This window comes from Micropterus salmoides, unplaced genomic scaffold (assembly GCF_014851395.1).
Source record: "Micropterus salmoides isolate LMB-PRFRI ecotype aquatic unplaced genomic scaffold, ASM1485139v1 Ms_hic_scaffold_1, whole genome shotgun sequence".
Taxonomy (NCBI): domain Eukaryota; kingdom Metazoa; phylum Chordata; class Actinopteri; order Centrarchiformes; family Centrarchidae; genus Micropterus; species Micropterus salmoides.
The window spans coordinates 44,247,448-44,262,203 of NW_024040040.1; the positions used below are offsets into that span (position 1 = coordinate 44,247,448).

Genomic DNA, 14,756 nt, shown 5'->3' on the forward strand with positions numbered 1-14,756 from the left:
CATATGGTGTCAGCGGTTGCTTTGTGGATGGTAATGAACTCAAAAGAGTTACTGTTAGCACAAGCACCAGCTGGCAGTGGGTGGGAATGTCCGGTGTCTCGTCTGCTTGAATGGCGATAAAATCAGCAATCTTTACTTCCTCTAGAATTTAATCCTTTACTGCTTTAACAGCTCATTTTGTACCGTTTGACATGCCTTTAAAAACTGCAAGTTAGCTGTCCTAGGTGCTCCTCCAGCACGCTGTCTATAGGGAGGCAACTAAATCCAACAATCTCCTGGAAATGCCAAGGTTGACTCAGGCTCGATATGCCCACGCAAGGCCAACTCAAAAGCTCCACAAAACTTCACACAATCAATTATTTATTTATTATTTGCTGCTTACAGATCAAAGTACAGTAGGTTACATCAACAGCTGGCATGTAACAGTTGGAACATAGTCAAGAAGAGAAGACTGATGTAAACACAGCAGGCTTCTGACATAAATTATTTCGATTGCTGATGTTTCATGAAGTCAGAAATGCCTTCCACTTGTTTTTAAGGCCTTGAAGACACACAACTTGAGCTTAAGTGGTAAAAGATGACAAAATAATCCTCCATTTGTTAATGAGCTGTGGTAACATCTACACCTTCTCCGTGGCAACTGACTGAACTCCATCTGCTGATGAAGGTATGTCTGAAAGCTATGGAAAAACACTACTGTAGGCTACTTAGCAAAACAGTAGAAATCCTTCTGCAAGTTCACCTATGTGGGGGGGATTGAATATTGTACTCAAATATTCCTCCTCCTGCTTCTCTTCCTAACTGTAGTTGGGGCAGATAAAGGAGAAATAGATACTGGTATGTTAGGTCTGTGTGTCAGAGAGAGACAGAGATCATGACATGTTAATGTGTAAATAATCCTGCTGGCTTCATTAGCTGTGATGTGTACTGCGCTGCGGTGGCCATAACTTATTCTCATCTGCCTTAAAGACAGCCCTGCTCATCCCACACCACCTCTACTCTCTCTGGAGACCACACACTCATTAGGAAAAGCTAGATCAATGGCTATGCTGAGAGTTAGAAGTGTGACTCGAGGAAGGGTGCATCTTTCAGTGGAAACAAGGAAAATTCACAGACAAATTATGTAAGGGTAGAACTGGATGCCCTTAACAGTACAAAGGCAGGGTGGAGGACACAGCAGTGTGTTGTTCAAGTGAAACACCTTTAAATAAAAGTTCTGTTAAAGGACAGATAGAAGCAAACCAAATGGTTTCAGTATGAAACTGTTTCTTTCATTACAATTGGGAAACATTTCAAAAATTCCAGCTCAAAACAGCATAACATTAGTAACAAATAAATACTTTGATCATCCCTGAGTCTTACATATTGTGCCAAAGATTAAAAAAATAAAACCTTGAGTGTTGTTTATCAGATTGCAGTTTAAAAACACAGCTGCACAGAAATGCACTTTCATCTCTTCAAATGCATCATCACTCCTGTGAATCGCTACCTTAAAAATGTACCCAGACCTATAAAAAGAAATCAAAGGTCCCACATGCATGAGAAGTAAAGATCAAAAGGAACTGGTATCAAAATATTTGGGCGTTGAATCTTCATTAAGAACACACCGAAATACTGATGAGACAAGTGTTGAAGGTCAGTCTTTAGTCCTCAGTGGTGGGACAGTGGGGGGAGGGGAGCCACTTCTGTGGCCTCCTCTTCAGGAACGTCTGCTCGATCATCCGTCGTCATTAAAGTGAAATAGCTTGTGTGCTGAAATTTGAGCACTTCATTGCCCCAGCTGGTCCACCCGGGTTGAAGACTCCTGGCAAACAGCTCCAAGCTCTTGGCTTCAGCTCCGACGTAGGGCTTCAACACCTCTATAGAAAGAATGTAAGGAGGAAGAGGAATGATCATTAACCCACTTTTTGCATTACTGATATGATTTTCACACCTGTAACAGAGATGTCACGGTGCACTCCCACACCTTAGTACACTCTAAATACATAATAGTAGACACTGTATAGCTGGAGACACATTCTTTAAAGAGTAACTGCACCCAGTCTCATCATAAATCTAGCTTGCCCTGCCAACTAGTGGTGACAGTATGTTGTATGACAGTATGTCTACACCCTATGCAGCAGTGATATAGCATGGCACTACAGTAGCATGCAACATCACGGCTGGGCGTTGTAACAAATACAACAGACCCATCCCCAGCTGGGCCGTTAACATGGTCACAGTTCAATAGACATATACTGTATCTTTCAAAGAGTAAAAGGTACAACTATATTTTTCCTTCCACACAATTTTGTGTAAAGGAGCTATAAGTGACATTCACTGGCACCAGCATCTCAGAACAAAACAAACCTACACTACGGCCCACCAGACTACATTGCAAAAAACAGTAATTTTACCTTGCAGATCATTGTAAAACACACTTCAAACAAAATAAAACTCTCCAAAACTGTCTTGGTTAGTCTTTCCACTGCTCCAACAAAATAAATCCTCAATTCACTGCTTAAGATGAGAAAAGAAACAGCCGTTACATCGCTCTTGTCAAAGCCAACAGTTTCACAGCGAGGGACTCATATACACGAACATGCACACGGGGCAAACCAGCTACCAAAACAAACAACAACAGAACAGCTCAGATAACAACACACGGGGGGGGGGGGGGGGGGGGGGTGATGTCATTCTCTGCTATACTAATGTTCAAAAATTTAATATACAGAATATGCTTTAGTATGTCAGACAATGGCATTAAATGTGTAAAAAAAACAAAAAAAAAACTACTAAAATATTAGGTTTTATACATTTTTAATGCTGTCAGGTTTTAAGATTACTGCACTGCATCCATTTCGGTAATAAGCAGAGGACAGCACTGGCAACTGCTCAGCTCCTTCACACCACACCACAGATTTTTTCTATGTGAAGACTGGCAGTGACCTTGAGTCTATAAGTGATGATATTCCAGGAGCGGCACACCTGACAGATACGTTTCACTTCCTCTGCCCTGGTGCGGCTCTGTCTGCTCTTGGGCATGCTCAAACCACCCTGACACTCACCTCAGCCAACACTCAGTGAGTTAATGAGCTCAAAAGTCTGATCCCCAAACCGATCCAACCTGCACAATGTGGTGTCCCGCCTCCCTTTTTCTCTTTCTTTGCACGTCAGAGAGTCACAGAGTGGAAAGGCCAAACATGCAGCCCTCTGACTAATTCAACCCCAACCGGTGACTCAGCTCTGAGAGTTGAACAGAGAATAAAAGGTCTAATTATTCTCTTTACTCTGAAATGGGACAGCATATGAAACTGAGAGAGGCCTAAAGACAAGGAAGGTGTTACTTAACTACTCTCTTGACAAGTAACTTATGCAGTTTTAGATATTTTACCTGGCAGACTCCTCGTATACTCTCTAGAACTGACCCAGGATTAACCGACTAAGAGGAAACTAATTATTTTGTACTGGACTGCCCCATTACTTCAATTACAGTACAGCAACTATTTTTTTAGAAAGTCTTCAATCAATGAATTTGATGCACAGGACACACGTGAAGTTCCACAGGTTCGATCTTTATCATAATTTACATACATCTAAATGGACTTTTTATCACCCCAAAATTTCCCCTATTGTGCTGATTAACAGATATTTTTAATCTGTTTCTATTCATACATTTTAGCATACCAAACTCCATTACATTAATTGCCAATTAAATAAGATGAATATCTACCAGTATGAAGCTAGCCAGATATTTTCCTGAGGAGCTGGTGGAGAACAAAGCAGAGCAAAAAGAAAAGTGAATACTGGACTAAACCAATATGCTAACATGTTCGTTGTGGCAATTTTAGAAGGTGATAATGTGTCAGTGTTCTGTTTACAGCTTGCTGCGCTGCCCCCAAGTGTTTTAGAAAACACAGGAACTTTCTGAGGTTATTTCTGAAAAAGAAGATCCAAGTACTCAATCCTAAAAATAATTTAGCATCCTTCTGCTTAGTTGTTTCAGAACCTCAACATCTCTAAAGAACGTTTTTAAAAATTCCACACAATAAAATTACAGCACACAGGGAAGTACCAATTACATCTTCCTCCTCCTTTAGGATCCATAAATGTTTGTCAATATCGAGACTTCAAATCAGGTAGCCCCTAGAGGCATTGATGCTCCTCACCCAACTGGACCAAAGTGATACTACTACAGTGTCACAGAGCTAAAAAACCTAACAAAACTAAAGGCAATCAATAGTTTTGCACGAACAGCTTGATATAAATATGAATAATGATTGATTTTATTGTTTTAAAATAAAAGTGATCAATTAAAATGTAACAGTTGCTAAATATCGCAGCTGCCAATAAAAGATATTGGTGCATATATCACTGTCACGGATCAATTCCCCAATCAATAGTAAAGGCAACCCACACAATTGGCAGTGTGGCTCTTCCTGAGAAAATATTAGGAGCAGCCATTTAAATTATAATACCAAGTTGGGAAGCCAATTCATTTTTCACAATTTCATGTAGGAGGCCCTAATTAATAAAAACCACACGTCTCGTCATTCAGAGAAGTGCAAACACTTTTTTTTTCTCCTGCAGCTTGACCATCTGGCAGGGATGTGTTGTATTTGTAGAGTAATAGTGTCCCCTATCTCTCCATAGCAACGAAGAATGTCAGTGATAGGAACCACAGCTGAGAGGGGAACAGAAGTGGGTCAGGGTTTCTTGGCACTGCAGGTTCGAGGAGTTGTGGCTTTACACCACCTAGGCTGCCCACTGGCTTTAGCAGACCTGACGTGCTCGACATGAACAAAGTGTAGCAGAATTACAGGGATGAGAGTAATAGTACTACTAGTAGTAGTAGCAGTACTTAATGTCAAATGTCTTGGGACATAAAGTAAATTTCTAGCAGTTGCATAATCTTTTGCAGGAGTGAACAAGAGAGAAAGTAATTCATCCTTAAAGCCTGGAGGTGTTAAATTATCATCTCAAATAGCTGAATAAATAAACTGTTATGCTTTTAATGGTGTCTGTGCAAGAGTTGGGTCTATTCCTGCTAATATTTCACGACACTCTGGAATTTACAATTTTTACACTCACAGATCTGAGCCACACCCACCGCCAACAGCGCTTTCTCACCTCATGCAGAAATACAAAAAGGGGCATTGTAACGAATAGTAAAGACTTGAAACAACTGAGGCACACCATAGTTAGAGATGCTGGGCATTTTGTTGTTCACATATAAGTTCTATATGTATTTAAAATGTAAAAGAAAGTACCGCAAAAAAAGTATTTATTCTATAATAATTTGTAATTAATTATTAGTGCAGTTTAGACTCTATGTCTTGTACAGCTGTGTACATCAAAATAATAATGCTGCGTGCATTATAAGCTATGAAAAACCCTCAACAGCAACGAATAAAGTAGCTGGAATAAACAAACCAGTTCTGATTAAACCTTTTGAAGGGCTTTGAATCACACAAGCAGACTGAACACAATCTGTCCCCTAATCTACTTAATCTCTATGGTATCACAGCTCCGAAATGGCATCATTATGATTTCCATCAATGTATTTCAATATCCAGCCACTACCATGAGGTGGAGCTCTTTCTCTGCCTCTGAAAGGGCACCAGCAAAAACTGGTGTTTTGCTCTTCATACTGCACAATAAATCACATACCCCCCCGAGACGGACGGAAATGACGTCAAGCCTCCCTTATTCATAGTCTCTGTATATTCATTCATTGTATATATCAAGTTTTTCCATTGTTTCTATGGAGCAGACTCCATGTTGGAGTCAAGTCTTGCCGCACGACAACCTGTGCAGATAGGTGTAATTTGATCAAAACTGAGGAGCAAAAGTCCCACTCTAACAAATCAAACCTTGGGTTGAGGATTCCTCAGAGTCCTCCAGTTATTTTGAATATAATAGAGAACCTGCATGTTGTGTTTGAGCTGTTTTCTCCCCTCCAAAATGGGCATCCAATGGTGCAATGCAACCAGCGGTAGCATTCTCAAAAGAAAATTTTAACTTTCTGCATTGGAAAAAAAAGTTAAGCAGTTTAAGAGTGTGATATTTCTCATAAAGTCATCACTTGATTGAGTGTTCATTGGTCATACAAAAACACACTGTAGTCATAATTTTATGGTGTCTTCCAGCATAAAATCAGAATGTCAATGCAAACCTAAATAACTGACTCTGACTTAGTACCTTTGCTTGTGCATATGTTATAACAGAGTGCAGTAGGATTTAGAGTTTATCATTGAAGCTGTAGAGCAAGATAACAATCACTGATGTTGCAGCATTGCCCTCTGGTGGCATACTAAAACACATAACTGTACTGTACTTCTTAGATTTACCAAGAAGTTTTTCCATTCAGAAAAACGTGTACAATATTTACCTGAGAGTGGGGGCTTCTGAGAGTGAAGAGCTGATGGGATGCTGACAATCAAACGCTGGTCCTCCACAGGAACCTCTGACGTCTCTGAAGAGCTGAAAGTGGTTAAGACAAGTCTGAATATAAATATAATTTGGATACATTCAATTTAAGGGTTACAGCAAAAAAATAATGAAAATTGACACAAACAGGAGTCACCTTGAGGAGTTATTTACAGAGGAACGATATCGGCCCAGCACCAACACTTCATATGGCTTCTTATGACGTGAATCCAGAGGAAACACAAACTGCCCAGATGTGGTGACCTGGTGGAAAAGAGCAAGCCCTTAAAACATCTGTAGTCACACCAATGGGTCAGATTCCCATGATTGAGAGCTGAATCTATTCAAGATGTCTGTACCTTGACCCAGAACCATTCAGCAACAACTTCTACTCCCCAGTGTGGATACAGCTCATCACGCACAAAACGCAGGTGGCTAGGTCGGTTTGTGACCCAGGTGACCACTAAACAGTTCGGAGACGCCAGTAGGGGTATAGGGAGCCGTTTCAGCTGGGTTGAAGGCAAAGAACTGTATCTTCATTGAGAAAATAGATTTAAAAAGTTATTATGTGCAAATGCAATCATACCATTACCAAAAGAGATACCATTCTCTTTTTTAGTATGATTCATAAAAGAACTTATATAAGTACCAGTAAGTGCATTATTGAACTACTACTACTAATGTTTTTTGCATGTGTATATTTGCACACATTTACTTATCTTGGATATATTTCAATGGTTCCCAACCCGGGGGTCAGGGCCGCCCAGTGCCTTCAACTAAAAGCACTATATGAACTTTTTTCACGTAGCACCATCATCAGGTCAAAATTTAATTTGCCCAACACTTGGGTTTCTGATACTTACTTACAAGACTAATGATGCCCCCATCAACCTCAGCTGTATTTCATGTATAGTGCTAATTAGCTCATTTTAGCATGCTAATATGGTTGCCATTATACCTGCTTAAAGGCTCAGTGTGTAAGTTTAATGGCATCTAGTGGTGAGGGCTGCAAATTGCAACCTGATTGCAACCAAAGGTTCAGTCAATGTTCAACCCTGCCTTTCCAAGCACGCAGGAGATCCTACATAAGCATGTTAGCATGTTGATATTAGCATTTAGCTCACTGCACAACTGTGCTGAAGGAAAGTCTCACGGAGCCGCTAACATAGCCTTAGACTGTTTGTCTTTTTTTTCCTCTTGTAAAACACTGGATACTTTGAACTCTTCAGGCCTCAAAATCTTTCTAATAAGACAAGCTGAGATGGAAAAATCACTCTCTAGGTTCATGACCTATAAATATATCTCAAGTAGACATTGCTTCATTTGAAGGGGTAATGAGACAAAAGGGTTGGGAGTAACTAGTGTAAGGCATTATAATAATTTATGTAGCTTTTGAATTTCTTATCTTATTTTCATTAGTTCCTTTATCTGTTTTCTCCTCCTAAAATCTAATCTTATCTGATCTTATTTTCTGGTTACACCTTCGAAAATGCTTGAATGCCAAATTACCTGCGACTCCTTTTCACAGACTTGTTTTCCCACGGTGGATCCATAACTATTAAGTCAAACCTCCTTCCATCTGTGTGAGAAACAAGCAGCTTTAGCAAACAATGTCAGGCTGGAAATCAACTACTATACACAGTCATACGGGAATTATTTACAGTGATTAATTCAGGGAAGGTGGTCATATTTATGACATAATGACCATTTTATTCTAAAGAATTTTCAGCTTTTATCTTTTATGCAAAAGAAGTAACCACAATCATGCAGTGACTACAGTTGTAAGGCATCATCATATATTCCAGATGGCCTGAAAACACCTTTTTCAGTTCCCAGCATTGTACTTACAGTGGACAAGGGGCTGTATTCTTGTGAAATCAGAAAGCAGAAAAGCTGTGTGTGGTGGTATTACATATTCCTCTCCCATCAGTGTAACCACTGTAGCCCAGTCCGCCCTGTTCTCTGTTACCCGGGAGAACAAGTCGACATGTGATGTACAGCCATCTTCAGCAACAAGTAACTGGACACACTTGTCCTGTTCCTCATCATCCACTAGAGGAAGCTCTTTAGCCATTTCACAAAGAGCGACGAGGCTGCACTCCTGAGAGGGAAGAGGCTCCTTCACTGTGTCTGTCACTCCGTTTAGATATCCGAGGGATCTGACAGAATCCACCAGGGATTTGGCTCCCTCCAGGATGACAGATCTGATCTGCATCAGCACACATTGTAGAGATGATTTAGTCTGGATGGTATGCTAAATTGAAAATATATAATGGCTTGAGATTTGTGCTGGCAGAGACTGTTTTTGAAATGCATGAAATAAAACGGATGCTCATCAGTGGCGGAAAGTAGCAGAATACTACTCTGCTACTATGATGCTACTTTAAACTTCTACAGACATATATTGTATTTATTTGACAGCTATAGTTACGAATTGTAAATTCAGATTATTAAAACTAAATATAACTAACAAATTATGATGCATTGTTATGGATAAGCTACCCAGCAGTATATAAAAGTAGTTAACATTAGTCCCACCTTTCCCAGCTGCAATGCACATGGATGCATCAATAATTATAATCAAATAATATATTATTCTGATATAGGTCAATCTGCACAATGACTACTTTTCCCTTTGGTACTTATTATGATGCTACTACTAATCAAATTTATTGCCAAGTGGGTTTTCACATACATACACAGAGATTGGCTTTGGTATTTTGGTACAACAATTAACATAGTAAGAAAATTAAAAAAAGATTAACAAATTACTACAAAGATCAGAAATTATAAATAGTTTGTGCAGGAATGTGAAAAAATCTTAGTATTAGTATGATGAGGCCAGATTTAGATGGAAAGAAACTGTTTGTGTAGCGTGAAGCTGGAGGTTTGTGTCCAGGATGGAAGGGGTCAGCTATAATCTTTCCTGCTCAACTCGAGTCCTGGAGGCGTACAGGTCCTGGAGGGATGAGAGACTGCAGCCAATCACCTTCTTTTGTGGAGCGGATGAAACGTCCCAGCCTGTCCTTGTCCTTGACAGTGACAGTAGCGTACCAGATGGTGATGGAGGAGGTGAGGATGGACTCAATGATGGCAGTGTAGAAGTGCACCATCATTGTCTTTGGCAGGCTGAACTTCTTCAGCTGCCGCAGGAAGTACATCCTCTGCTGGGCCTTTTTGGTGATGGAGGTGATGTTCAGCTCCCGCTTGAGGTCCTGTAAGATGATGGTGCCCAGGACGCGGAAGGAATCCGCAGTGGCGACTAATGAGTCACACAGGATGATGGGGAGGGTGGGGCTGGGCTCTTTCTGAAGTCCACGACCATCTCCACTGTCTTCAGAGCATTGAGCTCCAGACTGTTTTGGCTGCAACAGGTCACCAGATGGTCAATCTCCCACCTGTAGGCGGACACGGAGAAAAGAAGAGGGGAAAGAACGCAGCCTTGAGGGGAACCGGTGCTGATGGTTTGGGATCAGAGACATGTTTTCCCGTCTTCACGTGCTTCTTCCTGTCCATCAGGAAGTCTGTGATCCACCTGCAGGTGGAGTCAGGCACGTTCAGCTGGGAGAGCTTGTCTTGCAGCAGGGCCGGGATGATGGTGTTGAAAGCAGAGCTGAAATCCACAAACAGGATCCTGGCATAGGTTCCTGGGGAGTCCAGGTGCTGGAGGATGTAGTGAAGGGCCATGTTTACTGCATCATCTACAGACCAGTTGGCTCTGTAGGCGATCTGCCGGGGGTCCAGAAGTGGGTCTGTGATGGATTTAAGGTGGGTCAACATTACCACAGAGGTCAGGGCGACGGGTCTGTAGTCGTTAAGTCCAGGAATGATGTTGGAGGCTGATCAGCACAGTGCTTCAGGGTGGATGGCTCAGCTGCTTTGTGGGGTTTCTGCGTCAGTGAGCAGTGACTGAACCTTTGGTTGCTATCAGGTTGCAATTGTCAGGTATAACGGCGACCATATTAGCATGCTAAAATTAGCTAATTAGCACAATACATGAAATACAGCTGAGATTGATGGGGGCGAGGGGGTGGAGCTGGCCAACTCTGAGTAGGGGGTGGGGGGTGGACTGGGGCTGAAGCTGTGGAGGAGTCACAGGGGACGGTGTCTGATTGACTGTCAAAATGCAGTAGAACTGGTTCAGCTCATTTGCCATGCTAAAGTCATTGATGGAGTGGGGGGCCTCCAAACAGATGTGCCATTGTTTGCAGAGAACTGGTCCAAGCCTTTCTGAGTACAGTTGATAAGCTTCTCGCACCTCCTTGCTAAACCTGTACTTTAACGCCCTGCACCCATCCCTGTCGCCACTCCTATATGTCTCCTCCTTTTCCATCCTAAGCTGTAACTGAGGTAGGCGTCACAGCATCAGTAAACTCATCCAGACTATTCGTAGCAGTCCTGAAAACATCCCAGTCAGTGCAGTTCAGAGTGGATTGAGAGACCGAGTCTGTTTTCGGCTGCTTTGTGGGGGTTCATCCTGTTGACCGCTCAGAACAGAGAGTGTCATTGTTGTGGTAGGGGAGAAGGTGGCCTCTAAAATGAGTTGTGGAGAGGCCTAGGTCCCTGCTGAAGTGGGGGAGGAAAAGCTGGTGGGCTGTAGCTGATGAATGGAGTCATGGGGGATGGTGTCAGGACTGTCCCATATCATAGACCGTAGAACTCAATAATGGGCTTCAGCCAGAATGAAAGAAACTCCTCATGCTTAAAAGATTACAAGATAAATTAAGCATTGCATTACTATAATACAGACTGCCAGATGGTATCAGCACCAGAGTCTAACAGGACAATGTAGACCAGCTATACAGGATTCTACACCACCTCTTCAATCTTAACCTAAGCCTAGAGAAAGTTCCAGTGGTGTGGAAGACAGCCTGCCTTGTTATGGTACCAAAGAAGTCATCTTCATCTGCCCCTTAAAGATTATACACCGGTGGCATTAACATCCCACATAATGAAAGTCCTCGAGAGTCTGGTCTTGGCTCATTTCAGACCTCAGGTGACCACCTCCCTAGACCCTGTGCAGATTGCCTACCGCCCTGAGGTGGGTGTAGAGGATGCCATCATCTACCTGAATGTAGCATTTGTGTGTTCACCTTAACAATGGACTGGATTGGAAGGGAAAGAGCAGATGCTACTTCTTGAGGAAGCTTAGGTACTTTATTTAAATAGCATGTTTAAAAGCAGAGTTTACAAAGTGCTATGACATACAAAATAAAGTAAAAGCCTTGACAGTTAAGAGAAAGGGATAGAAACTGATGCAGAGAAATCAGAAGAATCGTCTTTCTTATTCCACACATTCTTCCTATGTCAAATCCTGACACCTACATTACCCACAATGCAACTCAACCTCTGACAATTAGGAGATTTGGGTGCATGCAGCAGCCAATGTAGTCTTGAGCCACTAGCTGCAAGCATATATGAGGAACAGGCTACAGAGGTCTGATAACCTCACTTTTTTCTAACTCCACAGCAGGGGTTGACTGATATGGGTTTTTTATTGGGTGATACTGATATTTAGAGAGCAGGATGGCTGATGGCCAATATACAGTATAAATCTAATATCAAAACAAGAAAAGTCATGAATGTTTCTGTTATCCAATGCAGAGTACAATCAAATATAAATGTTATCTAAGCCAGTAACATGTTGTTTTAGATTGACTTTTTTTATTAATGAAAGGAATAGAAATATAAATTGGGTTATGCTATAGATTTCAGAACATGACTGCTGTTTAAGGGAGAGTGGGTTATAGTTTAACTGCATTATTCTCTACAGTATAACAATATATACCGTATTTAACATTAGCCAGTAATGGTTTTAGATTATAGTTGATGTCATTCAGTAAAGACGACGGTAACTGAGGACATTTAGGGCTTGAAACTAATTATAGGTACTAATTTTACATAATTCTTATTGTATTTGATTGTATATAGTGTTTATATATTTATACATCTACGTAGAATGTTACCTGATTTTACTTTTACTGTATTTCTTTCTTCTTTTTACATTCCTCTGTGCTGCTCTGCTAACTTCACTTTCCCCTACGGGAGATTAATAAACATCTTATCTTAACCTTTTTACCACCTTCCCAAAACTCAGGGGAAGGGGGAGCGCTAACCTTGTTCCACAGCAGCCACACTAACGAGGTTTCCTAATCGGCCGACCGCCCTGGATTTTTTTCATTTTCTGACTTGTAGTCTTCAGCCCCAACCAGCGCCAACTCAAGACACATCAAATGAGGCAATTTATCAAACTTCACACAGCTCTCTCTGGAGCCACAAAAGGCTTTTTCATACACGCAGTAGAAGGCTACTCCCCAAGACCTGTTAACAGTAAAATCGGTGGAGCCCCCCTTTAAATAAAACTTTGAATGCAGGACTTTCACTTGAAACAGATTATTTCTACAAAAGGTATTTCTACTTTTACTTAAGCTAAAAAACTGAGCAGTTCTTCCACCACTGATGCAAGCTGACTGCATGCCTTTGTTTATGGATCTGGATTTAAATGAATATGAAATGGAACTGGTAATTCAGGAATCAGGACATTTAACTGCAACTTAAAGTTTGATATTCCTAAATCAAGTTGTTCCCTCTGTGACACATTACATTTTTAGTTGTTTAATACAATCTTTGCCAGGACAAATCTCTTTCCATACATGATATATGCAGCTAAAACGTCCAGAATGAGATTCAACCTACCTTCTCATGGAAGGCCTGTGAATCTACTTCTCCCTGGTTGAGTTCACTGTGTTTTCGTTTCCTTTTCTGAAAGTCAAATTGATATTGAACGATGAATGGTAAGCAAGAACAAAAATTCAGGTACCACATGCTAACTTCATAGCTTTATGCTTTAATTTACTGGAAAATAAAAATCTTGGAATGACAATACTGCAATATTAAAATTAGCACTATTTTAACCAGAAAAGACAAGATGTTACAAGATATTCACAGTCAGAAAAGAAGCACATTGGGTATGTATTAAGGAAGGATTTCAGGTTTATGTTCCACTGATTTGAGTTTGGTGAGCCAGCTGCACTAACTAATGTTAATGTATTCATATGGCATTAAGCTGAGCCGTTTAAATTGAGGCTGAAGTTTTGCCTTATAAATAAATCAATATAAACTAGGACTTGGTTTAATCTCTACATGTCTGTCAAGTAACCTTTGTAATTTGCATTTTAAGATCGGTTATATTTTGAAAGAAATTAAATGTATCCTGTTCATGTGAGAGTTCTATAATAGGCCATTTCACTGAAGATATTTTGACATGTCACCTTGGTAAAGCACAGATATAAATAATAACATAATAATAATGATAATAATGGCTAAATTCCATTTAGCTGCTTTAGTTTCAGGGTCCTGGAAAATGTCTTCCACCACAGGGTTACGCTTGCAATCTCTTACTAAATCAGAACTTTCATAGTCCTCCCCAATCTGCCAAGTAGTTTCTGACAATTGCAGCCCTTGTTGCAGGTTCAGCCAGTCCCTCATTCTCAGATCTGCCTCCTAAAAGCTAAAAACTGGTTTCTTTCCAAATGAAAAGGAACTACTGGACATTTAGCCTTTTTATGATTCACAACACATGCTCAAAATATTCACAGTGTATTTGAGAATAATGTATATTTTGTTTGTTTTTGAAATTGAAAAAGGAAAGTGTTTGTGTTGTATCTGTGTCTTCAAATAAAAGTGACAACTGGGCCCAGGTGACCATCTCCCTAGACCCACTGCAGTCGTGAATGAAAGTTTTTGCTTAGAGGATCAAATTCTGGGTACAGCTGAATACAGCCATAGTACCAGCAGTTGCTGCTGTAAAGAGCCCCTGGCAGCAGCAGCCTTTGGTTTTACCTTTGATGGTTTGTCGGGTTTCTGCACCATATCCGTGTTTGCTCCATCCACAGCTGCACTGGCACTCACACTATAATGGCTCTGTAAAATCTGAAAACACTGCCGCTTAAAACGACACGTGACAAGTGATTTTTGATTATCCTTAAGTCGGATGCAACGCGAATAGCTTTGATCAGTGAGTGAGCATGCATCCAAAACCCAGCCCTGGGTGTTCTGCCCCACCACGGACATCGTGAAACGTGGTTTGTTTAGCAGACGTTAAAGCGATCACATGTTCAGTCTAGCTCGGTACAGATCCAGAGTAGCAGGCCATACCACACCCAACAGCGTCCATATGTTCAAAAAATTGCATTTCCCTGAAAACGATACAGGAAAATTCGACCACCACTCGGGTACAACAAACAATTATCATGTCAAGATGGCGTATGACGTCCCTAACCTTGACCAACCGAACCAACGGAGGCGACGAGTGTTAGCCAATCAGAGGCAGTGTTGTCGAAAATGTT

General features: G+C 41.0%; 1 protein-coding gene across 1 annotated transcript; it reads right to left on the reverse strand.

Moving 5' to 3' along the window:
• Nucleotides 1-343: 343 nt before the first annotated feature.
• Nucleotides 344-14,650, reverse strand: mettl4 (methyltransferase like 4). Its single transcript, XM_038730061.1, has 8 exons — nucleotides 14,251-14,650; nucleotides 13,105-13,170; nucleotides 8,257-8,617; nucleotides 7,918-7,987; nucleotides 6,768-6,942; nucleotides 6,566-6,672; nucleotides 6,371-6,462; nucleotides 344-1,859 (listed from the first exon to the last, which is right to left on the reverse strand). Exons 1-8 carry the CDS (start codon nucleotides 14,479-14,481, stop codon nucleotides 1,651-1,653), a joined length of 1,311 nt encoding a protein of 436 aa, XP_038585989.1. The 5' UTR covers nucleotides 14,482-14,650; the 3' UTR covers nucleotides 344-1,650.
• Nucleotides 14,651-14,756: the final 106 nt, after the last annotated feature.